This window comes from Gambusia affinis, linkage group LG12 (assembly GCF_019740435.1).
Source record: "Gambusia affinis linkage group LG12, SWU_Gaff_1.0, whole genome shotgun sequence".
Taxonomy (NCBI): Eukaryota; Metazoa; Chordata; class Actinopteri; order Cyprinodontiformes; family Poeciliidae; genus Gambusia; species Gambusia affinis.
Window position 1 is genome coordinate 10,297,345 of NC_057879.1, and position 27,563 is coordinate 10,324,907.

The 27,563-nt window shown below is 37.0% G+C and overlaps 1 protein-coding gene across 1 annotated transcript in view; it reads right to left on the minus strand.

The window, feature by feature from the left end:
• clstn2a (calsyntenin 2a) overlaps nucleotides 1–27,298 on the minus strand; it is a 157,203-nt gene extending 129,905 nt beyond the window's left edge. The window contains exon 1 of the mRNA XM_044134158.1: nucleotides 27,066–27,298. Coding sequence (XP_043990093.1) covers nucleotides 27,066–27,138 — 73 coding nt within the window. The 5' untranslated portion in view covers nucleotides 27,139–27,298. The remainder of the gene's footprint in view (nucleotides 1–27,065) is intronic.
• Between the last annotated feature and the right edge of the window lie 265 nt (nucleotides 27,299–27,563).

Sequence of the window (27,563 nt, forward strand, 5' to 3'; positions counted from 1 at the left end):
GTATTTTTTTTTTTTGTACAGTTTCTAGTGAAAATATCTTGGTACACTTAAAATAAGACAAGAACTGACTAATAGGCAACTTTTAAGCAAGATATAGAAGCTTGTTTAAGTAAATAATTCCTTAAAATTGCTGAAGAATTATTAGTTCCATTGACAGAATATGATGCTTAAAACAAAACATTTTTACCCAGTTATAAGTTAAATAATCTGCCAATGGAACTAGTATTTTTTTATCAATATTAAGGAATCACTGACTTAAAACAATGTTACAGGTCCTGATGTCAGAACTGCTGTAACAGTGATGATGCAGTCTAGAGGAAAAAACAGAGTGGAGTCAGTAGCGAAGTGTAGCGCTGCCTTTAGCTTCCAGATTGCTTCTCTTTTCATTTGTAAACATGGAAAACCTTTGTATCATATAAAAGTAAACCATTTCACACTGCCACGCTACAAGTAGCTGGCTGACTCAAACCTCGCATCCGTGTATTTTCAAAAATAAAAGCTCCTCCATAATCAATAAAAAGAACGGACAAATTTAATTATTTCTTGCGCGGCCCGGTACCAATTGGTCCACGGACCGGTACCGGTCCGCGGCCCGGTGGTTGGGGACCACTGCCCTAGGGGACATGGGGAATTTTTTTTCTTTTGCGTTCCCTCGCAAAACTGTACTGATCAGTTATGCGGCATAATTGAATACTGTAAGACTTTCTTACGGTGGCCGCCGTACTTTCTGATTTAATATAAGGTTATGTAAGGTTTTTCCATGAATGTTAATATCTCGTTGTGAAATATCTGAAGTTTTATATCTTTCCTTAGGATACAAATGCACCACAAACCTATGATATAAACAGAAACCTTCCGTAAGTAGGAAAGAAATATAAATACTGTACATCCAAACTATATTTCTGAGTAATTATCGCGGCATAATAAGTCATCTGACAGTTTTGATTGTGTCTCTGTTGTGTTGGTTAGCTAAATGTGAAAGTTCTTTTATCAGAAATATAGTTTGATGTACAGTATTTATATTTCTTATATTAGATTTTGCGAGGGAACGCAAAAGGTTTTACGAGGGAACGCAAAAGTATTGCGAGGGAACGCAAAAGAAAAAAAATTCCCCATGTCCCCTAGAGGGCTCCGTAGTATTTATTACATTCCATGAAGAGGATAAAGTAAAATGTAGCCATGGACACAGTTTATGTATTCACTGAGCTCTGCAGGTGTTGCTCCCTGACTTTTATGGCCACACACAGAGAGAATAAAGGAAAACCAGAAGAGAGCAAACTATCTTAAACTCTTCATTTCAAATAAATTGGGCTACACTTGAGCACAATCAGATGCTTACAGGGATGAGCATATAGATGAAGCAGTGGTTTTCCTTTTTCTTGCTAGGATAATTTATTTTCTGATATCTACTTAATTGCATGCCTTTAGCCCAATCTATTCACATTCAGGTGTATTAGATCCAGCCAGTTACTCTATTTTTGACTCTATTAATCCAATTCATCAGTGCTGGGAGTTGGCAGTAGTAAGTCCATGCATCTCAGGTGACCGTTTTCAGACTAATAAGTCTTTTGGGTCACAGATTTGTGCCTGTCACTTGTTTGGCACAGCGAAATAGCCTTGCAGGTGGTGTGCCCATATGGCAGCTTTTTCATGATGCGCCTACAATCCAAAGTATTCCTGCTTATATAAATGACCCAGCCTGGTCATTCACCAGCAGAAGGACTAGGCTTAATTATCCTACTGGCTACCATTGCTCAGAGGCTGGAAAATGTTTTTTTTTGTTTTGTTTTTTTAGCTTGGCATATTAATGGGATCATGGTCATGAAAATATACAACAAATTTATTTTTGTACAAAATTGGAAAATGGTAAAAACATAATTAGCAGAATTCATCAATGAAATAAATAATAAAAAAAAGACAATAGCACAGAAAATTTTGCACAATAATAAACATGTTAAAATATAAGGCTGGTGGCAAGCAGTTCTTTATTAGATAAAAATATATTTTTATAATATATAATATATTTGGTTGAATTCGAATAAACTAAATTTGGTTTTGGCCAGTCAGAGCTTCACAAAATCAGTTATTTCAAAGCTGCCACAAATTCTCTTCTAAGTGCATCTCTAACATTTATGGGATTAATTCCTTTAAAGTAAAGATTATTTACTTCCCTAAAGTAAGGAAATTGATCCAATCTGATCAGAACAGTAATTAGGGTTTGCAAAATCAGCCTTCTATACACAAGTAAAACAAGCAAACGAACATATTCTAATTTACTCAATAAATTAGAATATTTGTTGTTTTTTTCAGTAGCTCCATTCACTGAGTGAAACGTAGCTTAATTACACACAGATTAACATTTTCAAGTGATTTCTGTTACTTATTGAATATTGCTGTGTATATTCAATACACAGAACCAACATAAAGATGAGGTTAGTCAGAAATTGTCTCCATATCCAGGACATTGAATGTGGGTACCAGCATCTAAAAATATATTTTTGTCTTAATATAGACAAAAGATGCAAACTGAAATATTAGAGACGTGCCTTTGAGCTTTCCATGTTAAAAGTTTCAATATATATAGATCTAATATTCAAAGTAAATAATACTACAAAATTTTTTGTTGCAGAACTACTTTAGGACTTTAACAACACAGGGTGTTACTTCTTCTTTTTTTTTTTTTTCCTACCCTCCAGGGGGTCTTTTCGTGGGCTCTAGTGTTCCTTATATGGAAGTAGGCTGACAGGAAAGGGGGAAGACATGTGACAAATGTCACTGGGTCCGGGAATTGTACCCGCGACGGCCGCGTCGAGGACTCAAGGCCTCCAAACGTGGGTCGCGCTGTCCCCTACGCCACCACATTACGGCCACAGGGTGTTGCATCTTTGGTTAAACGCTTCATGTAGGAGAGAGATTTTTTTTCAGACTCTCTGCAAAAATACAGGAGAAAAAATTTTATGTAGTAGGACGTTAGTGCTGTATCCCGGCGCCTCCCTCCACAGCTCTCCTTTCACCAAGTGATGCTACTCATAAAGGCTAATGTTCCAAGACATTATCTTAAAAGTTGCCATATCACATTTCGTCTCTGCATGCCTCGCAGGTTGGCTGTGGCAATTTCTTTTTACGTCCGCTTGTCTGTGCTCGTGCATGTGCGCAGGAACTGTGCAGCATCACGATAATGCTAAAATTTTAAATGAACTCAGGCATCAAAACGTTTTATAGGTTGTAGTTCATAAAACGCTCCCTGACACAACCCATTAAAAATAAACTATACTGAAAAGTAACTACTGGGAGTGAAAGAAATTTTATTTATTTTTTTTCCCCCTTACAGCTCAAGGTTATATCCTGGGTATTGGATCTCAATACGTTTTGATATTGCAACAATTGCAATATCAAACAATTGTCTGCACTACTTTCTATTTAACATTCTCTGTGTGCATGTATACATGCAGAGAATAGGGATGTGGATAAAATGAAATGGAGCAGTGGGATGAAAAAAAACAAAAAGAATATTCCTTTATCTCTCTTCTTATTGCTCAAATTCTTAAGAATAATATTTCATCAATAAACTAAAGATAAACCTAACAGGCATTTCTAGGAGCAGAAAGGAATTAGCAGTCAAAAGTTTGGATGAAACATCTTTTTATTTCAGCGTCTCACTTGATAAATTTCAGTGGAGAACAATGACTGCCGTGACTTCAGCAATGGGATTTCTTTGTCGTTCCTAATTTTCAACTTTTATCCAAATGCAGCAGTAAGACTTTGCCAGACACTTGAATTTCAAATCAGAGGTGCTACATTTTCACATTAAAAGCACAATGGGAGATTTTAGGGATGCTGCACATCTTTAATGAACAGTTTTCTTCTGTGGTGGTCACACCTGTAATGAGAATTTATTTAGAATCTCCCAAACTGCAGGCACTTCATTCAAAACCATTCCAGCTGCTTTACAGACATCCCTCTTTACAATAGTTCCACCAAAATAAGAGCGATTTCTGTTGCTCTACACAATGAGTACGTTTTTTGACGCCTTTCATATTTCATAACATCAGCAAAAATGTTCATTTTTGTGAGAGAAACGTGTAGCAGTCTTCTGTTTAGTTTGTTGATAGGCAGTGAACAGTGCAGCTTTATGCCCCACACGACAAGGAAGCATCTCTTTAAAAGGCCATAGAACAAACAGGTTTCACAAAATTTTAATTCAAACTGACGTAGCATATGTTCAACTAATGTCTCAGTCAGTTTTAGATTTTTTTTTCTTTTGCTGTGCCATGTAACCTGCCAAGAATCGCCCAGAAAACAAAGCTTCTGTAAATGTAACTCAATCTTAGTACTAATGTAAACTAATGTTCTGTAGACATTAGTCTTTGTATGACTAATGCTCTCACACAAGCAGAATCCAGCAGTCAGAAGTGCATAGCACACACAGAAATCAAACAAAAATCAAAATTGAGCACTGATAGATTTATACCAGTTTAACTTCTAAAGACTGACATTTTTGTCATCACTGCTTCTTTCAGCCTCAGAATTAGTTTCCTTCATGGATTGTGGCTCATCAGAATCAGAGTCAAAAAGGGCTTTGACTCTCCTCCCTGTATTTGAGTGGTATTCCTCAGGGAAAAACTCTGCCAGGAAAGATGAAAATGCTTCAGAATCCACTTTGGTATCTACTGAGAGTCAAGTAATCAATCTAAACCTGGCTTCTTTTGTCGTTTTTGTTTCCAAATCTAGCATCAACCCTTACAACCTCCTGTAAGATCAGGTGACATCAATGTTCACCAAAAACAAAATGCTAGGTTTTTTTTTTCAATTAGCTTGCTTATTTACAACTTTAATCTAGCAACGGAAAATATTATTTTTGCACGACACTTCTTATAAAATGCTAATTATAATTGTTGACAAGGAAGTGCACCTCTGCTCATTTACTCTAAAAGTTTTCAAACTTCATTTGACACCAGCAAGTGAATCTCATTGGTTGTACAGTTAAACTTGAGTTGTCACATTTTTAAGTGTTTGTCTCTCGCTGTTTAATTGCACCATGCCTCATTTCTGGTTGACAAAACAGTTTATCAAAGAGACAATGCCATAAGAGCAAGGAATACCGTTTGGTAAACGCAGCAATACTGTATGCCACACGGGGGATTAAAATATTGGTATGCCATACTTGCTGCACTGCATTCATTTTTATTGCAATGTCCCCTTTGTTGTTATAGTCCAGTGTAATGTATTGGGGGGGCTCTGTACACTGATCGAGTGTATGGTCGACTTGGAGTAAACATCCTGCTGATGATAAAGTTCCTGCATCTACCAGTGATCTATTCCTGAGTCGAAGCACAATCTGTTTCTGCTGGGACAATGCACACACACACACACACACACACACACACACACACGCACACACACACACACACACACACACGCACGCCTACATTACACACAAACAAACACACACTCAGACAGAGGGGCTGGCCACGTCTGGCTGACATTACCAGCAGTACAGCTGACAAAGCACTGCTGGGTATGTTTTTGTGTGCTGCTTTGCAAGTTAAAGTAAGGAACAGAAGTCTCTGGAAAATTAGGTTTTGCAGTCATCCTTTCTCCCCTGGAGGTTTTTTGCCCCCCACCCCTTTTACTTTTTGGCCTGGTTTGAAAATGTTAAGAAAAACTAATGAGGGTCCTCCAATTTGACACACACTTGCACAATTGTGTGCACGTAAGAGTTTGTTTCAGCTCTCCTGTTAAGTAGCATTTGGCCAAATTACTGAAGCTCTGTGCAGAGTGGGCTTTAAACTAAAACTGTAGCCTGGTTTTTCTAGAGTAAGAAATACCATTTCACCAATGTCACCAACTTTACACTCTAATGAGCAACAGCTACAAGCAAAACTTGTTCAACACACCTCATCAAGTTGCAGAGTTAAGCCGTCGGGTCCAAACGAGAAATTTAATTAGTAATGATTCATACAGTGGCGTTCATGGCAAAAAGAAAACACAAATGGTAAGGCAAAAACATTATTTTAAAGATTTAGACTTGTTTTACTTAAGTTCTATTTGTAGATTTTGGAAAATTGAGAAGTTTTGGAGCAGGTTCAGTTCTGGTTGTTTAGTTAAATCCATTACTTTGTTCCAGTCACATTGCTTATTAGTGTTTAATTATTTTGTAATAACTAACATGAACAGCAGAGACTAAGGCATACAATTAATAAGCTGCTTAATATCAGAATTTACTGTGCATTTTAAAAGTGTTTACATTTCTATTAATTGCCAGGTTATACAATAGTGGCATAAACATGAGATTGTGATTAACATGGCAAATAAAGCTCTAAATTATTCACACACCTGGCAGATATAGATTTGGAATACTTCATTTCTGGAACCAAAAAGTTACAATAATAAAAAAAAAAAACACAGTAAAAAGATGTAGTAAGAGAGATGAGTTCAGGTTAAGGAAACTTTGTTCTCATGCATGTTGCATTTCTACAATTCACAGTGATGCTGCATATGTACATATTCATTGGAAAAACTGTATGGCTGAAAAGGAGAAAGTGAGGCTGGGGATAAACGTAGGAGTTCTAGTGAGGAAATGTTGGCGAGATTATCAGACACTTCGAGCCATCAAGGGACATCTTGTCTGAAGTATTTAATGACACTTAAGACTAGTTGACGTTCTCAGACACTGATGGGGTTTGGGTACACAAGACTGGAGACTGAGTGCTCAAGAGCAGATAACAGCCTGAAGTATCCTATTTAGAATTGGCAGCATCTTCTCCACAATAAGCACACCATGAGAAAAGGAACAATTCCTGAAGTCTTAGCAAGACTTAAAACAAATCTAAATATATATTTTTAAATAATTCAATTGAAATATTGCTTAAAGAAATTACATAGATACAAAAGAAACCAACCAAACTTCTCAGCATTGCATCGCTTACAACCTACAACATGTGGGTAAGATGGGAAAAAAAGAAAGAAATATACAAGCTAGAAAAATGCTAATTGTTCATTAATAAGTCACAGTGTGTAAAGGAGAGAATTATACATTGATGCACATTTATGGAACTTTCCAAACTTGAAAGAATAATGACAATGCTGATGTGAGAAAGTTAGAAGTTTGAAAAGTAATCTGGCTCTTTTTATGTCTGTTTTGAAGTAATGACCTTCCCCTCACAGAGTGGTCTGTCTCTGTGCAGATGTTTCACTAAGTGTGTGTGTGTATAAATATATTATAACAGATTAGCACATCTAAAAAAGGGCTTTGTGGAACAGGAACAGACACAGAATGAAAGGAAGGAAGGAAGAACAACAAAAGAGGGAGCAAGAAACAGTTTCTCTGAGGCTATTTCTGGCCAGCCTAACTCTTTCTCTTTTTCCAGGAGGTAAAATCAAATCAGAAATCACTCAGTTGTCCAATAATGCATTTTCCTCTTATCATGAGTCAGTGCAGAGAAAGTTCACATGGACAAAAAATGTAAAAGAAAAGCTTGGTATTACGCTCCCACACACATATTATGAAAATAGTTGTTTTTATCCAATGCATTTTGTTTTCCCTGCACTGCTGAACAGCATGTATTAGCTAATGTTTTTTAGATTATCATTGGTAAAAGCCGTTTTTTTCCCCTCCTTCCACAGATAAAAGCCCACTGTTTCTTTCTAATCTTTTGCCTATTAGATGATATGATTACTTCTTTTGAGAAAGGCATACAACTGCTGGTATTAAAAACAGCCATAAAGCATGACAAAACACACAGATTTAGTCAGTCCTTCATTAAAAGACTTTTCTGGTTTCACAACAAACCTTATGTAATGAAAGGTTGAGACACCCACACCCTACGTTTTATGATTCCACAGAAAAACACAAATCAGTACCATACTCTGCTCATTCAAACTAAAATAACTCATACGAGAACAATCTTCTTCAGCCATTAATTTACACACCATTGTTGTGGGAAGAATCGGTCACTGAACCAAAACTAATAAAAAAAAATAAAAATCGGCAGGTCAAAAAAAAGCATAAAAAGTGAAAATTCTTCAGATGTATTTTGATGCAAATTATCTAGCATAATACAAGCCAGATAAAGGTTAGTGACAAATGCTTTGATGAATAAATAGATAATACTGCTATCTTCCAGTTTAATTCAATTTTCTCTTACAAAATGAGTCAAAATCTATAGTTCAGACTTAAAAAAAAACAAAACAGAAATGTTCTGATCAGCAGATTTTTTTTATTAAACAAACTAAAGCAGTGAATTTTCTTTGCCTAAAGCATGGTGAACTGTGTGTGTGTGTGTGTGTGTGTGTGGCTTTAAATAACTTATTTTTAATCTGCTCTTTTCTCACTTTCAAAGTCAAACATCAGATGCCCTTCTCTTCACTCTCAGGTTGTCCTGTGTTTCTCTCCACCATCTGCTGACCTGATCGTGTCTCATTTAGTCTGCCAGTCAGGCTTAGCAGTCAAGAAACCTGCGTTGCTGTCTAATTTTGTTAAAGCCTACGCGTAAAAAGTGGGCGAGTGAACACGCAAAAAAATTTCTCAAACATAATTCATAAGGTTCTTTATAAGTTGTGACATTTTCCCTTTTCTTCTGTCACCATTTGTACATGGTTGCTGACCTCTCTATTTTAGACCGAGTGATTTGTGGCCCTTGAGATGCTGTTTGCAGCTTTATGAGGAATTTATGTGACGTTACAGGAGGCAGGCTCCATTTATGTCTTGTTGATTAGTGGATCTCAGGGACAGCAGACTGCTACTGTTCGTTTAAATTATAATGATGGACGTAATCACAAGTTCTTAAAAGAACAATACCAATGTCCAAACACACCAATAATGCTTCGAAACGTCCCCATTATTGAAGAAAGGAAAGGTACATTTCAGCTGTTATGTACAACAACAACAGGTTTTTACCACAAATCTATTACCTCACTGTAAAATACTAAAATTATGCCATGGTCTCAGCTTGAAAAAACATGCTAATATCTAAATATTATTGTAATATTATTACACAAGACAGAAGTGTGTTGTGTTTAAAATAAGCTTAGCTTTGATTAGAATACAAAGACTTATAAATTACCCAAAAGCAGCTTAGCGACATTATTATAACAGATTCATATTGGTTGATCAATAAGTGGGGTAATCTGGATGGGTAAACAGTCTTCATTTAGCTCTTTACCAGATGTCAAAGCTTTATGCTGCTTTGGAACATGTTGCATTTGCAAATGTGGGGAGAGTTAGGGTACAAATCTACATTTTCTAGAAATATACCTTCATAGTGATGCTATCCAAAGTAACCATGGTAACTTCTAATATAAGACGTTAAAGCAACTTTCAAATTTAGAGTAATTTTGTTATGAGATTTGTCATAAGACCTTGTTTCATATCAATCACTTCATCTACTGCATATATATTGTATTCAGCATTATAGTTATTTTCAGACTATTCTTGTGATTAACTTTACATATCTATTAGAAAAAACTGACTTGCCTCTGAAGCAAAAATCTGAGCAGAAAACTACCAGCATATTCTCAAAAATATAACATCAAAAAATAAATATTCACACAGATAAATGTTGCATTAAGATTGCTCAAGTGTCCAGGTCCAAGTTTTCAGGCACCAAGTTCACTCTGAGAAAATAAAAAAATAAAAAAAGATGTCTTTTAAATCTGCTTTGTCAGTTTCTGGGGATCTACTGATAAATCATTACCTGTTTGCAGCATATCAGCCCACTGGCACAGTAATGCTTCTCTGTGATGCTGGCTGGAGACAACATTGACTATGTAAGATGTTGCCGTTTTATTCTCTTGAGCTTTCAACCTTTCAATGTCACACTTGGAAGTCTTAACAACCCTTTTCAAATCTTTGAGTGAATATGAAGGTCTAGTTTGTTAAAGGAACGCACAAAGTGTGGCGTTTATAGTCAGTAATGTGAACCAGGCTTATTGAACCGATAGCTTTTAACTGTTTTGTGTGAATCACTCCTAGACGGAGAAGAATTATATCTTTGATTTAAATTAATAAAGCTCTTTCAGCCACATCTGCTACCAAAATAAATATTTAATCCACCTCATGGTGGAGAGACTTAGAAAATATAGCCCCTAAAGGCAAATTGAACTTGCATAAAAATTAACTAAAACTGGAGATCACAAATTAGCCCAAAAGCCCACATCAGTGCATCTACAAGAACAGAGTTGTGATATTCTTAGCGAGTTACGTTAACGTGGTCTTGAGATTTAATGCCGTCAAGATAAAGCCTTTTTTAAAAGTTTGAATCAAATTAAGTGCCCATATAGCGACTGGGATTCATTGATGAACATCTAGCCATTCAGCTTTTAATGAAATTATATAGGGGGGGATCATAAATATGGGGAACAACTTCATGCTTTCAGTGAAGCACACGAGTACATTATGCCTAGTTAAAATGCTAAATGTTTTAGGGGCCTACACAAAATAAAAACATGGCTGCTGTTCTTGCCAAGGTAAGAAATTTACTATATTAGTCTTCACTATTAGCTAGTGCTACAGGGCATGAGTTTTTAATTTGAAGACAACAGCTCAAATTGAAAACAACATTTCACCAGGATTTCTAAAATAATTTAATTAGCAGTTACTGTCTAGATGGTGTTTGTACATTTATGAGCAGGGGAAAATATACTTGTATCACAAAAACAGTTGTCAAGCGCATGTCTGCAAGAACTAAATATATTTAATCCAAGTTCCACCCCAATGATGTCCAAAGAAAAAAAAAAAAAAAAAGACTATTCTTTCCTCAGAAAATATGGAAGTTATAGTAGCAGAAACTGACCTGATATGAAATGATATGAGCAGACGAGAACAGTGTTTACAACTGAGTAATGCAAATCCTGGCCATCGTCATCCTGATAATCACACAGTGGACAGATCAAGAGTTTTGACTCGAACGAGAAAATTCCTGAATTAACTTGACCACAATTCAGTGATGACCAAACACTTGGGCCATTGTTATGCATCTGTTTTGCAGCAGCAGCAGCAGACTGTAAAACATCTTCTATTAAATGATAAACATATATATCTCTCTCATGCAAAAGTGATGATGTGGAAAAGCAACCCTCACCCCAGGCAGTTCCTGGCTGGCCCACTTTTAGGAAAGTTCTGAGTTTGAGCTGTTTTACTGGGCAGAAATTTCCTTTCTGCACTCTCTGGTCTGTGTCGTGGAATCCCGAATTAAAACAACAATTCCCGATTCTTTAAACTAAAACAGCTCTGACCAGCTGCAGGTGAGACACTGACAGCACACTGGGATTCAACAAAATAGCATCACTTTGCCATGTAAGCAAATGATTTCCTTGACAGTTAGACTAATGCCAAAACATGAGTGGACTGAAGATGGATTACTGGTGGTAAAAGATGAGCATTGTTTTTAAAGCAAGCAAGAAAATAGCATATACAATATTAATGAAGCGACAGCAGTGAGAGCAAATGACACTGGTTTTAGATGCAGCCTTGGCAGACATGCCACAGCAACTATCATCAATCATTTAGAGTTGCACAGAGTTGTCACTGTGCATCTGAGCCTTAGTCAACAGAAAGTGTTTAACTATGATGATTATGTACATGTAGGTGTGTGTTTTTGTTGGACTGCTGTAAACATGACTCATTTCAGCTCCCCGTTTCAGCACGTGCATTCACGCAAGTTGCAAACTTTTTGTTTTAATTCGCAATCTAGTACAAGCGTACAGCAACATCAGGTTTTATCTTAAACGGCTGACATTTGGACTAATGGCAATCTTGCTTCATCGGTGCACACACCGCAAAACAGTGCTTTGCTGCTTTCAGAGGAACCGAAAGGTGGCCGACTGGGATAAGCAACGAAAAACATGAAAGATGTAAATGATCAAGGTTAGGAATGACATCAAACACCACAAAAGAAATCAGAGATACAAGAAGGCAAACATAAAATATAGAAAGAGAGGAGAGAGTGAAAGATGAGAGACTAACGAATGGAGACAGAACGTGACATTTGACATTTAAAATATCATTAATCAGACCCTGAAGCTTCGGGTGACAAGGCAAGCGTAAGCGGAGAGCAGAATCCAGAGGCGTGAGAGCAGAGAGAGGATTTGCCATCATATGCTGCTGTTGCTGTGACCAGACATTTTCAAGAGTCAAACATGCGGTACAAAAATATGCCTCTTGTAGGAGAAAAATAGGTCTTGCTCAAAACAAGTCTCTATCTTAGGTGTGCCCAGCCCCGACTGCTGTGACATTACCTGCCTACAACCGCATAATCATGATGAATCGCTCCAGGGTTTGCTACCGACCACCAAACGCTCACGGTGCCAAACACAAAGTGATGATGGAAGGCATCGCTGCGATCTGCCGTCGTTCTCTTCATCTTTCTCCTTTTCAGCCACAGTGGTGGCATTTCTTCATTATTATTATTATTATTTTTGGATCTCTGCCTCTTTTTTTCCTCTAAAAAATTCTCCCAGTCTTCTATGTTGTATCTTGTATTTTCTCCCTCAGCTTGTCTCCCTTCAACGCCTCCTCTTTGGGCTGGTCTGATTCTTTTTCCCTTTCTTTTGTGTTGCCTGATTCATCTCTGCCCTCCATTTCTTCTTTCATCTTCAAGAGGGAGCAGGTACAAGAGGAAGGGGGAAAAAAAGCAGAAAAAAGAAGATTCAATAAACTGAAGGACATTGGAGGCGGGATGTCCCGGACAGACACCGTATTAGCTATGATACTTGACAACTTAAGCAAGTTTATTCAGTAATTTATGTGCATTGCTGTTGAGCTTCCACTTAAAATGTAGATGAAAAGAAATTCTTGTGAGTGGCACTGTAAACGCTACATATATTGTAAAGTCATTAAAAAAATGGTGATATATGGCTGACATTTCTAGCATATAAAATCTCAAAAGTGTGGCCTGCATTTGTATTCAGCCACCTTGAGTTTACAGATTGTAGAAGCACCTTTTATTGTAGTTTTATTTAAATGACTTTAGAAATACACTTCTACCAAATTTGCACATTCAGAGGTGTCAATCTTTGCTAAATCACTCCAGCTCCATTATATTGGACAAGCAGCATCTGCAAACATCAATTTTCAAGTTACAGAGAATGCTATCTCAGCTACATTTAGGCTTGAACTTTGACTGGACCACGCCCGCACATGAATAAGTTCTGATCTAAATTTTTGGCCAAATCAGAAAAACTTATTATTTACTTCAAAGGTACTAATGACAATACCCAGGTAACCAAGTAAACTGCATATATAACCAGATGAGCATTTTGTATCACGTATATTTTTAGCATGTATTTAACATGTTTATGAAGATATAAATATGAGTAATTACATTTAAATTAACACTTGGTGCTCTTGTTTCGCTCACTGTGTATCTGGGATGCTGCAATTTAAGGTAATAGGACGTAAGGAAGCAAACAAACGCAGCCATCCTTTCAAAAAGTTTTATATGTATGAATATTTTGATCATAGTGTGACATTTTACCCTCAATGTACTGAACTGTGTTGGTCTATTAAACAAAATTCTAATAATGATTTGAAATGTCAAATTATTTCCAGTCGATAGTCATGATGTAGTTAAGCTATTTTCTCCTTTATTCTGCAGTTATTAGATTAATCCTTATATCAAGTCAATCATATCAGAGTTCTGATCTTTGCTTTATGGCATTTGAGCTCCACATCATCTCTCCATGCAAAAAAGGATGGTGAGATTGTTTCTGGAAAGTATTAAGTAAGTTCAGAACATTATTCTTGCATAGTGCCAGCAGTAAGATTGCCACGGGGAGACATTTTCAGAATTTAAGATCAAGTCAGGCCATATTACTCTTAGCAGTTTGTTTTAATCTACCACAGGGATCAGAGCGGGGAAGGAAACATTGTTTATCATCAGTTTTTGCCCAAAATCAATATCTGACAAAAGGGATCCATTGCACGTTCTGCTACAACAGAAAGGCTACCATCATTTTTCCCCCTCAAACTCAAGCTTATTTAGTCTCGATCAGTGGAGAGACTTTAATAAATGGTAAAATTGTGGTTAGTTTGTATTATGACTCATCGTCTCCAACTATCCAGCTTCACTTTGCTGCCGAAGGCTACTTTCTCAAACAATTAAGAGGCATACATCACCTTGATATGCACATGGTGTATCTCTGTAATACACTGAGATTTTAGTCCATGCTGAAATCAGTTTGAGCAGTAGGATAGAGGAAAATTTTAAAATGGGGGACTAAGGTGGTTAAAAGATGAAAAAAAAATATGACAACGAAAGCAGGCCATCTTCTGTTCCTTTCCAAAGCATTTGTCAGAATCTCTAAAGACAACAGACCTTTAATGAGGTCTGTTGTCTTTTACGCACAAAGACAACAGACCTCATTCAGAGCCTGTGGGCAGCTGCTAAGAAAAGACTGAGCTTAACTGTTCACGAGAGAAGGTGGGAGCACAGCAATGCAAAAGCCAAGGGTCAAAGGACAAAGCCCAACACAAGGAATTACTTCCAATACTTGAAAGCTTTTTGATTTTCTTACTTTGAAGACAAGTCACAAGCACTTTCTGGACAATTAGTTTAGGTTGCAACATTATGGGAATGCAGTCACAAAGGAAAGGACAGGGGAATGTCAAAGAGAGGCTTAATTACGCCATTTAGCTCATCTAAAATCAATACATCAGGAGTGAAGCCAGCTTTCCCTTTTGCTCACTTCAACATACTTTCTTTCCAGTTGCTGTTTTTTTTATTATTTTATTTTTTGTTTTTTTTTTTACAAACCTTCCCTCCTCTCTGCCCGGAGGCTCAACGCGGTCTTCTCTAATCAAATATCTTCAGTCTTATACTTATAAACGTGAAATGATGTTCTTTAATTTTGCTAGATGCTAAAATGAAAGCTGTAGATTTTCTCTGCTGTAGAGCTGAATTTATTCCTACAATAATCTGGTGGAAAAATGTTTAGTCTGAGGATTTTACGATGCCTCACAAAAATATTGATACTAACTGAACTTTTCATCATGCTACAACCACAAACTTGAATGTATGATCTGGATTTGAAGTGATAAATTTGAAACGGAAAGATAAAGATTTACATTTTTAACATATCCTGCAAACACAAATCTTAAAATTATGACAATGTGGAACGACATTTTATTCAATTTGGGACTGTTTACCAGAGTTTTACATATAGGAGACTGAATTATTTTCTTGGTAGAAGCCCAGGTACGTTGGACTTTGACTAGACCACTCTAATAAATTATGTTTTGAGTTCGTCTAAACAGAGCACATTCTTCCACACATTTCTTCTACATGGCTCCTGGCAAACTTTCAATGAAACGGCTGGCTTTTGTTTAATGATCCCCTTGTTTCCACCTTGGTATAGCTATGAAAAGCTGTACCTTTTCATAGCTCAGATTTGTTTGTTTTTGTTAGCGTACAGGTATAGATGGCTCCATATGTTCAAGGTTTTTATTTGTAAATACTGTGTGCTGCGTTGTGTTGTGGTTTGTGTTTTAAACGTGACAAAATGTGAAATACTCCAAATGATGCCAAAGCAAAGCACTGCACTTATCTTGCTATAGCATGAAGGCGGATTGTTTCATCTTCTTCCTTGTTCTCAACGATCAAAAATAATTTTGCACACTTGACTCCGACATGCCAGTGGAGCGCTGATGTCTCTTCAACATAATACAATAAAGTTATTGTCTGTTCGCGGAGAAAACTGACTGTAATTACAGAGAAACAGTGCCACCAAGATATGGGTTGAGCAGTCTACTTACAAAGCTTTGACATTTCAATAGAAATTCAACAGTTCGGTCGTGGGTTTAATTATGACAGGTGCATTCTTACTTAGAATGTCCTCTTGCTTGGTTTTTGTTTGCAAGACAGTGATTCCTTTGATATGACTGCAGCGGTCACTCAAAAAGAAGCCAGAAAGCATTATTTAACACAGAAAGAAAGCAATTCGCAGTACGTCTCCTGGAGTTATTTAAATTAATATTAAATTGTAAGACACAACAAAGTGAGTGTGTTTTTAGAAAGTTTCAGGGCACACTAAGCAGATAACATAAATTGCATGTCCTCGCAGTACAGCAGCAGAATGAGCACTTTGTAGTGTGTGTGAATCAAAAAAGTGCCCTTCCCAAGTCTATTCTTGTCAGCATGTAAAAGAAAATATCCCCCAGAGAACAGAGTCATCATTGTGTTTCAGGGTAAGCTTGTGGAAGATTTTCCTCCATTATAATACACAAAGGGCCCAGCAGAGCTATTCTAAATAAGAGGATATTTCATTTTGTATCCATGATGGCAAATGTCAATTGATTAACAATAATGTACTCAAAAAAATGCGCATAAGCACCATTAGCAATGTATGCACAAACAACGCTGAATGGGCACAAAAACAATGGAATTTTTTGCTGACGGAGAGAAGAACTGTAATGGCGAAAGCTGTGGACCATGAATAAAAACAAAACAGAAAATGTCATTATACCAGAGTAAGTAAAAATTAAAACTTGATGGGAAATGTTGCCATGTTAGCACAAGTGTGGTGGGTGGTGAATTATTCTCATTTCCATGAGGGTAAATGGGAACGATGGATGCAGTGACAGAAAAAAAAAAAAAAACAGAGTATGTGTGTGTAGAATTAGGGAGCTTGTTCAAAACGAACAGCAGCAAGAACGATTTTTGCTGCTTAGGTAAAACGCTCGCTGAGCATTAGAGGACAAAATCAGATGGCCAGAGGAGAGGATCCCTCTCAGAATAAAACTGCAAGTCAAATAAGATTTTTAGAAAAAACTGCTTTCATCTGGAAATTAATATTCATGGAAGCCAATAAAATATACTGTATAAACTCATCTAAAAATAATGAATAAAAGAAAACATTAACAGAATGAAGGAGATACAGTTTGACTGGAGGTGAAACATTTTTTTTTTTTTTACATCAGAAATTATAGGGTATTAAAAAATAAACCAAATAAGGTAGATCTGAAACAGCTTTGAATTATTTTTCTGCATATCTACTATTTTTGGGTCTAAACAAAAATAATAGCCCCTGCCGCATAAAATTGTTAGATGGTGTGGCTGGAGAGAGGCACTAAAGGGAAAGAAAATATCTTTGTTACCCATGCTGCAGCCTGTACTGTGCCTCTGGCATTAGACTATTTGTAGTGACTTTGCGCTGCAATCAAGCGCCACGATGAACAAACAGCAGTCACATCAAGGTGTTTGCTAAAAAAAGTTGCAAAACCATTAAAGTGCAGGTGAATGCTTCGTATAGAAAGAAAGCATTAAAAATGTACAATTACTACCAGATGTTTACTTTTCACCTGTTACTGCTGGAAAAACAGTTCCAACCTGCTCTATTTCTAAAGGCTTTAAACCTTTGCTTCAGACACAAAATGCACAGAAGATCGATCTATCTATAATGCAATACGTTAGTGTTCTTGATTCTAGACTGCATAACTAAAATTGAAAAGCATTTAGATGGCCTGTCACATTGCTTCAGAACTTATCTACAGTATATCTGCAAATGATCCACACAAAATCGATACTTTTCAAGCTACATTTGAATGTTGTATGAAACACAAGCAGTTAGCTTTATGCTATTTGAAGATCCGAGAGCATTACATCTGGACGAGGCTCTTATTCTGAAAGTTTGCTGTATTGACAATATAAATAGAGGTATAAAGTTAGATAAACCAGACCGTCCAGATAAATGTTTACTAACTCACTATTAGCCACTAGGAAGCAAATAGCATCTGGAGGTGAGTGCTGCTCCTGTAGTGACAACAAAAAAAAAATCTTATTTTCCAGTTGTAAAGTTTAAATATCCCATACAGGTAACTGCTGATTGAACTTTTGTTTTAAAATTCTTGCTCTACTTCCACTGCCTGGGTAATCATTAAAACCAGTCACCATTTTGTCCCGACTACATACATACTTTTTTTTAATTGAGAAAAAGGAAGACATTGAAGTGTAATGCATAGACTGTGCCGTTACAAATAATCTTGTGATCTGGTAGCTCATCAGCATCTTCTAATCCTTTCACAATCTAAGATTATAATCATGCAGTCCAAGCCTAATCTCAAATATAATTTAATTCAAATGTAAATTCTCTGCCTGTCCCAAAAATGTTACCACCTCTATTTAACGCAGCAATGAGGTAGAAGCCCATTTAAATTATTTTGTTACAATGTCCCTTTGACACAGTTCTTAAAAGGAAAAACAGGCATCACATAGTAAAGGGAAAACAGTATTTATAAACACATTCTAATCTGTTTGCCCAATTATGCCAAACAATTTCTATTTAATCAACATATTACCACTGGTAAGGCTTCAAGTAGACTATACAGGCAAACATGTGCAACTCAAAACTATGTATTGTAATTTCAAAATAAAATGTAACTCAATTTACTCTTACTAGCTCGTAAATTTGTTGAAGAATTAAAATTTTCAATCATAATTGCATGAAAATTCATCCCAGTTCCAATGTTAATATTATTATTAGTGGTAGTATTTATCGTAATGCAGAATGGACAGAAAAAGAAATCTGTAGTTTCTTTCAGCGTTTGAAAGAAACTACATTTACAACAAATGACACAGCCTCAGTACATGACCACATTTTTTAAGTACATCATAAATAATTTAAAAATGTGACAGCAGAAGAGAGCAAGAAGACCGAGAGGAAGGGGAAAGAGACAAGGAGAAGGAGAAAATGAAAGAGACGACTGTAACCGAGGTGACAGACTGTATGGAGATGACACTCGGGTCTACAGAGTTTATAAGGAGGGAAATGGATTTTGAATTTGAGTGATCTGTGCAATGAAGCTTGGATATTTTATGTGACATTTACACACATTCATATATCTCTTCTATTATTATTGCTAAGAGGCAAATAATATAAGACATCCACTGACAAAGAGGAGAGTGTGAAGATAAAAGTTTAACAAACAGAGGACAAAAGGATATAAATAGAGAAAAAGAGATAACTTTTCTGACTGATGACTCATAGAAATTAAAAAATTTCTTCTAGGAAACATGTTTTTATTTTCCCTACATACCGTAATCCGTTTTTTCCCCGAGCAGCGACTGTAGCTGCAGGAACACCAGGTGTATCGGTTTGTGTACACAGACTCCTGCAAACAGCGATCCCTTAAGCACACACTTGCACAAATGTCTCTCTGTTTACTCTCAAAGTATTTGCTGAAAAATATTTATTTTTCAGTCGCACCCCAAATCAACTGTAGGCAAAGAATTGGGAAAAGAAACAACATAAAAGCATTTCTTCTTCAGGCACAGCTTAGTCTGACACCTGTGATGTTGCACCAGTGTTTCACTTTAAACCTGCCCCTCCGATATTCCACGAAATGATGAAAAATGCAAAGCTTTTTGTGGCTTCAACAAGCTGGAGCGAGAGGCAATAAAAAAATTTTTACAAAAAGCCATATCAAAGCATATTGTAATTCGTTGGACAGACCACAGCAGAGACCCACACAAGACAACTTGAAAGGAAGATGAAGGCGATGACTCAATCGAGTCCTGGGTAACATGAAAAGAAATGCATATATGTTTGCGCGTGTGTGTACGTGCATATGAGTGGGTGGTTTATCTTGGTTTCTTTCCATTATTGCTTTTGGTATGAACCAAACCCACTATTCAGTGCTAACATTTTACTAAATGTACAAATCCACGGCTGGATAAGACGTTTGTTGAAGTCATAATTAAAACAGTGCTCTGAGAAACCCATCTTCATAACTTCAGGCTCGACCAGGAGTCGCAATAAACCGCAGCCTGTTTAATAGAGAGTTTCTTTAGAAAAACAAAACTATGGCGTTACCTTGACCACTGCTCATGGGACACAGCAAAGGTGCAAACTCTCACTTCAGTCTGTAACTGTGCAACAGGAAACATTGAAATTTGTACTTTTTGTGTCATTATCTGAAAGGGAACAAAAAAACCTCATCAACACATGATCCTAACTGAGCTATATTATTGTTCAACCTCTTATGTGTCATTGAATCTGTTTTTTGCTGCACTATATGCTGTGGAAATTTTCCTCTCTTCTGTAAAATAGGTGCAAGTAAAGAAGCTACATCTGTTCAGTGTAATGATTCAATAACACTGAAACTTGAGTTAATCCACTGGAAACTTGAGTTAATCCTTTTGTGGCACTAGTATTTTTAATGTTTTAACAGTTTTTGTTGATAATTATGACTCTTTAGATGCAAATGGCATAAAAATTGCCTCTTGTTTACTCAAAAATTGCAAGAATGTTTTTCTTGAAGCAGGACAATAAAAATAATTTCAGCCATTTATGCAAAATCAGTGTACACAAATTTGCAATCACAAAGGACTGTGTGGTTGTAGTAGTTGATTGGATGTTATATTTCAAGTGTGAAAGTGCATCAATAACACATTTTCTTGGATGTATGGACTAACTGCCCTGAAACGTGTCTAAACCAAAGTTGATATAAATTATATCTCCATGTCTTCCCTCATATTGTGCAGCCCATTTTTTGGTAACCTTTCATGCACTCTGTAACAAAAATAATCATGTGACATAGTGATAGAGTGGGCGCCCTATATACGGCTCGACACAGCTGTTGAAGGTTCAATTCCCGACCTCCGGATGAATGTCTGCGCTCTTCTCTCTCTGCCCATTTCCTGTCTGGAAAACTGTGAATAAATGTCAATGCTACCTCAAAATACTAAAAAAATAATATGTATAGGTTTTACTCTTCATCAGTGTTTGTGCAACTAATACACTGCCTTTGCATTTAAATTCAAAGTCTAATCTGTGTTTTCAAAAATCCCTAGTAGGAATTTTAGTTAGAATTACTTTTTGCCTGATGGCAATACTTTAACTACATATAGATTAAAAGCTCCTGCAACTGCTGAGGTAAAGAAACAGACTAGCCCAACTCTTCAGGGCTAACATGTCCCTAACGCTCCCTTTTGCTCTGAGACGCATGGTCGATCCGATTCAGTGACCAGATAACCAGACCAGAACACTGCCTGAAGAAACCAGACAAGTTCCCCTTCCTCTGAGACATATGGGACCACTGGTCCAAATACCTGTCACCTCAAACTCCAAGAAGGGCATGACTATTCATGAACAGCTGATGGCTCATGACTCTCCTCAGCTGCTTTCTCAGTGATAAGTCTGCAACAGGTCGTCATGCCGGAGGTAAAGCCCAGGCCGGATTCAAAATGGGGAATATATACCTTTAGTAATTTGACAGCTGTCCGGTGCACAGCGGATTCTAGGATCACCAGAAATTGTGACTCCAGATGGTCTGTTGAGAAGCTAGACTGAAACACACATAATCACATTTTCTGATAAACAGTAAATATTACCACACTATAACTTTGAGAAAAAGTATTTATACTTTATACATTCTGCTGATTTTCAGGTTAGATATTTAAGGCACACCACAATCCATTTTCACCTGAGTGTTGTTTATAGAGAATGCTCTGTTAAGTAAACTAAACCTTCGGCTTTTATATTGCAAGAGTGTAAGAAATATCTGCGCTGGACTTTGAGTTTATTTTTCTACAGTGATCTTTGCATTAATTTTCCACAATGGAGAAAAAAAAAGAAAAAAGTTACTAACAGGACAGAAGCTATAACTTTGAAATCAAAAGGACAAACTTTGAAAAACTAATCCTGTAAGCAATTCTTAATGAAGCTTTCCATGATTTTGTTTACTCTTTTGTTTCCTCTGTAGACTGAACCAAACTTGACACTTTCATCACCAGCGACTCTTCAGTCTTCTGCCTATTTCATGTCATCAGCTGGATTTTATTATTTAGAAAATAAATGTTATGTGCAACTTTTCAGATTGAAGTTTTGAAAGTTCCATCTTATTTCCTTTCTTCAATAAAGTAGTTTAAAAATCATCATGAGGTCCATTAATGAATTTTCATTACGTCAAAACTTTGAATGTTATGCTACTTTTATTTAATGGGTAGAGATATAAAAATACTCAAAAATGTGCATAACAATGTTTTACACTTTAATCAAGCTTCTTGACATAAAGTTGGTCGTTAAACTTGTTATTTGACTGAAAAAAACTAATACAATGACATAAATAGAAACACTATTCTGATGGGAAAGAGATTTGCTTTGGATGTCTTGACAGGCGCTAACAAATAAAATACATTATTATTATTATTGTTATCAAAGGAGATAAAACTGTATTTTAGGATATCTTTGTGCACATGTATTAAAATACAAGATTCTTCTCCATTTTACTTCTTCCGAGCAACATTACAGTCCATCAATGTGTGTAAATATTTAAGCATGCAGTGGATAGTGTTTTCACTTGTGTAATTTAGAAGTACACGAGTGTCTGCATTCGGGAATTTTTTTGGCCTGAGTGAGATAACAAGAAGAGCCCATGAGTGTGTCCCTCTGAAGTCAGCACTGCATGCAGTGTTTACCCACCACATATTGAGCAGTGTTGACCAGAAAGGCCCACTGGGGCTCTTAGACCAGCTGCTGTAGTCCTGGCACACACACAATGCCCTAAAAAACAAACATCTCTCCCCCAGATGGAGAAACAAACACACAGCAAACACTGATATCACCTCACATAGCCCTTCAGTTCAATCGTCTCCTCCACCTTACGCCTCATCACACATATTATAATTGTCAGTACAGAGTAATTAACATCAAAATTAGGACCCATATTTGCATATCTACCATCATTTGCATATATGCCCAGGAGCCCACCTAACATTCCTCCTCATACTGCAAAGAACCAGGAAGTAGCACAATTATTTTAATCTAACAACTCAAGACGCCATAAAAAGCATTCCATACCAGGTTGAAAAATAATTTGCCCCCTTGAACATATTTTCTTTTGTTGCTCATTTTTCATCCATCCATCCATTTTCTGTTCACCCTTGTCCCTAATGGGGTCAGGAGGGTTGCTGGTTCCTCTCCAGCTACGTTCCGGGCGAGAGGCGGGTTCACCCTGGACAGGTCACCAGTCTGTCGCAGGGCAACACAGAGAAAAGACAGGACACACAACCATTCACACACACACTCACACCTAGGGAGAATTTAGAGAGACCAATTAACCTCACAGTCATGTTTTTGGACTGTGGGAGGAAGCCGGAGAACCCAGAGAGAACTCACGCATGCACAAGGAGAACATGCAAACTCCATGCAGAAAGACCCCGGGCCGGGAATCGAACCCAGGACCTTCTTGCTGCAAGGCAACAGCTCTACCAACTGCGCCACTGTGCAACCTGCTCATTTTTCACATTTAGATATTTTTTAAGATCAGGTAGTCTTCATCTGATATTTAAATTGTTGTTTGTGATATAAAACATTTAAAAAATACCATCTTTAAAGATGTTAACTCTTCTTCACACCTCAATACAATAAAGTTAAAAAGATGAGATCCGTAAAAATAAAGTAGGCTGGCAGGAACATGTAAAGATGGACAAAATCTAGAAAAATTATAGGAGGGCTATATGGAGAGGTTTCCTAAAGACGTCACCACGCAAGAATGCTAATGCAACCCTTTCAAAACAAGAAAAGGCAAAGTAAGATAGAGGCTATACAGCTGCCCCATTTATACATCTCACTTAAGCCCATAAACCTTTGGAGTAAAATCCATGACTGAAGAAAGGAGACCAGTAGCAGTTCTCGAAATCGGGAGCAGGGCTGTTCAAGCATGGGGAAAAGAAGTGAGGAGCAGAGTGACAAAACATCGCTCTCTCTGTGGCATTTGCCCTCTGAATGGCATCAGCTCAGCGGAGCAGAACAGCCAAGAGTGATGCAGAGTCAAAGGAATAAAGAGGAGGAGGCAGGCAGAAAAACACAACAGAGGGAAGAAAGAGAACAGAGAGGACATGAGTGACAGTAAAGAGGTGAGGAACAACAGGGCGAGCAGAGCGCTTCCCATCAGACGCTGTTTCACCAGCCACTGCACAGAAGAGGAGAACCTACGTTATGCCTCTGAGTTCCACATTGTTCTCACGATTTATGTTCTGGCATGGGTAACAACTGGATGGCTCTGTTGGAAAAGTGCCTATAAATCTTATCTTTGTTTCTTTCTGGGGGTTTTTTGTTGTTGTTGTTTTTCGTCTACCTTTTTACTTTAGATCCCCTCACAACCTCTCGGGCTGTGTTGTCTGCCACTCATCCACCCCGCTCTACTTTACAGTGTCTTATGTAAAGGTATTCAGCTGAAAGTCATCCGTCTCATGCATACTGTAAACTGTATTCTGCTGAGCTTGTATAGCTTCAAAATAGAAAATCTGCACATACACAAAACATCCCTGAATGTCTCTTATGTAAAAGCCAAACATTCAGGAAGCACTCTGAGAAATTGATCTACTTTTAAAGAGAGGAAATGGCTTCACTCGACAACGAGAACTCTAATCAAATGCTGGAAAACGAGTGACATAATACTTCCCTGGACCACAGCTGGTCAGCTAGGATCAACCTAACTGGCAGCTAAAACAAAAAAAAGGAAAACAGGGACTAAATTCAGAAGAGTGAGTATTTTGAGCTCACGTTCAATAATAAATACATTTGCTAGCATCTGCAAAACAGTAAGTACCCTAAACCAAGATTTATATTTTGGAATTTTCTGTAGTGATAATCACTCTGTTCAGAAGACAAAAACGAATTATTTAGATTAAATTAGTTGCAGTTTTTTTTGTTACATCTGATTATATTTTGCTAAGGCTTATCAGGTTAGATCACTTGATTAGATTAGATTTTAAAAAATAACATTAAGATAAGACGTAGTGGAAAATAGCATATTTTTTATTACGATAGCATCTGAATCCTATGTCAGTTTACATGCATGTTATCTGGATTGTAAATCTGTAAATGACATGGCTATTCATAAATTAAACAAAATAAGAACTGGTCATAAAATTAGTCAACGATATTTTTTTACGATATTAAAACCAATCAGGTTTTTAACAACCTAGGAATGCAGTAAGAGGTTTTTCACATTACAATGCCTTCATTTATCCAAATAGGATACATGAAGGCTGTAAGGATGGATTATTCTTAGTGTGTGCATAATAAGGAATGTTTTCTTTTCCCATCATTACCAAGACCTGAAAAATATCTAAATGAAATCGCTCAATCTTTGAGACTTGTGCAGGCTGCGTACAAATCTTGCATGGCGTTATGGCATCCTGTCTTCTTGCCAAATGCATTAGTGGCATTAATTATGAAGACACGCAACTGTTTCAGCCAACACTAGACAGACTCTCTTGTTTTGACTTGCAGACTTTCATTAAAAGAGCTGAGCTGAATATATCCACCTTTGAAACCTAAATGAGACGGTGAAATCTCCAAAGAAACTGACACTTCTCTAAACTTAATACAAACCTACGTAGTCTTCTCTCTGGCTACAGGCCATATGGAGGACTTTTATAAACAGCAAAAATAATGATAATGTTTGCTTTCGCGCAGACAGCCCATCCTGGCGCTCCTCCCTCTAGAGACCCAATTAATACCAGTGTTAACCGCTGCTTCCCTTCGCTGGCAACACCAATCACCACAACGCGTGTCACACGTTCTGTATGCGTATGCGTGGGTGTGTGTGTGTGTGTCTGTGTGTGTGTGACAGACAGAAACAGAGGAAGTGGAAGATGTGAGAATATCATAGGGTGAGGATGTGATTAAATACAGCATGGCTGCCCTGTCTGAGAATTTATCTATTATAACACACTAAAATTTTCTTTGGATTGCTTTGCAACAAGCTACTAAACATCAAAATTAGACAAACTATAGGTTCATACTTGTGGTGGAAAACATCTCAAAAGGTATTCAGCAGTAAATAGCATAAATTCTGTTGTTTTCCAACAAGCTAATTATTGTGAATTTTTTGGAATGTGAATTTTGATGCATTTTGAGCAAAAAGAGTTTAAAAGATGAGTAAATTCATCAATTTCTTTATAAACAATCTTAATTTTTCTTTTTTTCAAACCCAGTCCATAGAGCTTGATCCCCAGCTGCCTGTTTAAGATATTATTCGCTCCAACAAATGTGATAGAAATGAATGATTGACCTCCTTAGCAGGTCATCGGTTTCACCGGAAGCTTATTAATAACCAATCAATTTGAATTAGCTGTATGAAAGCAGGGCAGTTGATCCTTCAATCAGCAGGATTGACAAAATAAATTTACACTGAAGCATTTTAAAACCCAATGTACAATTTCTTATTTTTAAAGCTTGGATTTTTTTTTATTATTATTATTGTTTTTGTCAAAATAAAAGTTTACACTTTTAGTTAAATAAAACAAGGCTTTTCAAGCATTGTACCCTGGCTGCCCAATACTTCCTCCTCTTCACTCAGATTTAAAAAAAATACAAGAATTCACTTTCTCACTCTACCTAAATTAAATTTCTAACCCCATTCAGACGATCAAGACTGAGAAAATTACTAATGGGATTCCTGGCAAAACTAATGAAACATTACCAGAATCTTCGATTTCTCACTGAAAAAACAAAGGTGCAACGTTAACTTTTTACTCAGTACTCTTGTTCATGTGTCTGTCTGCAAAGCTTAAAATGTAAAAGATTTCAAACATTCAAATTTAAAACCAAGAATTCATGTTTTGCCAAATAACTGAAACTGAAATAAATAATTACATAAATAGCATTTAGCTTCTATACTAACTATGAATATTGTCGTTTAAAACTAATTGTGAACCTCACAAATTACATGACATGGAAGACCACTATTTGACATCCAGCACATTTATATACAGTACCTGATGATCATGCACAAAATAACCACAGTATTCTTCCCAAAGGATAAATAAATAGCAATTATCTAGGCAAGTACCACTCAAAACTACTATAAGCTGCCTTCACTTGAATTGAGCACCTGCTCCACATTACCTGAGGGGCAGAAGCTGGCTTCTTAACGAACCTCAAGTCAATAAAGGGAAGTACAACTACTGAATATTCAGCAGAACTTAACCAGAGTCCCATTTTAATCTCATATGAAAATCATAACAACGACTGTCACTTCAATTTCCAACTTGTGTAACTCAAGCCTCCAAAATACGACTTCTGTTCGCAACCACTGAAGCTTATTTTGGTGCTCCTACCTTTCCCACCGAGAGCGCAGGAGGAGCCGGAGAGAAGCCAAAGCAGCACAAACGGGACGCCGAGGAAGTGCATGTTTTATCGAGCTGAGTGTGAAATGTCTTCGCGTGTTCTCCTCTCCTCAAATCCTGGCTCACCTCGCGAGCGCGGGGGATCTACTCAGCTGGATGGTCGCGCGAAGGAATCTTGGAAGGTTGAGAGACTGTCAATGGTAGCGCGAGGAAAAGAGAGAGAGCGGTGCCGACGTCTAAGCAGCGTCAATTAACTTCAGTTTACGGATATGTGTTTTCAAAATAAAGCAAGGTTGGATGATTGTGTTGCTTTCAATCTAGCAAACATTTTCTGAAAGTCTGTATAAACAAAAAAGTTAAAATAATAGGAATTTCGCTAAATTTATTTGGATTTTCTTTTAGCTTTTACACCGTACACAACTGTTCACCCGTTGTGCAATTTTATTTTGAAGAATGAAATTGCTGCGACATTGTGACTTTTTTTGACTT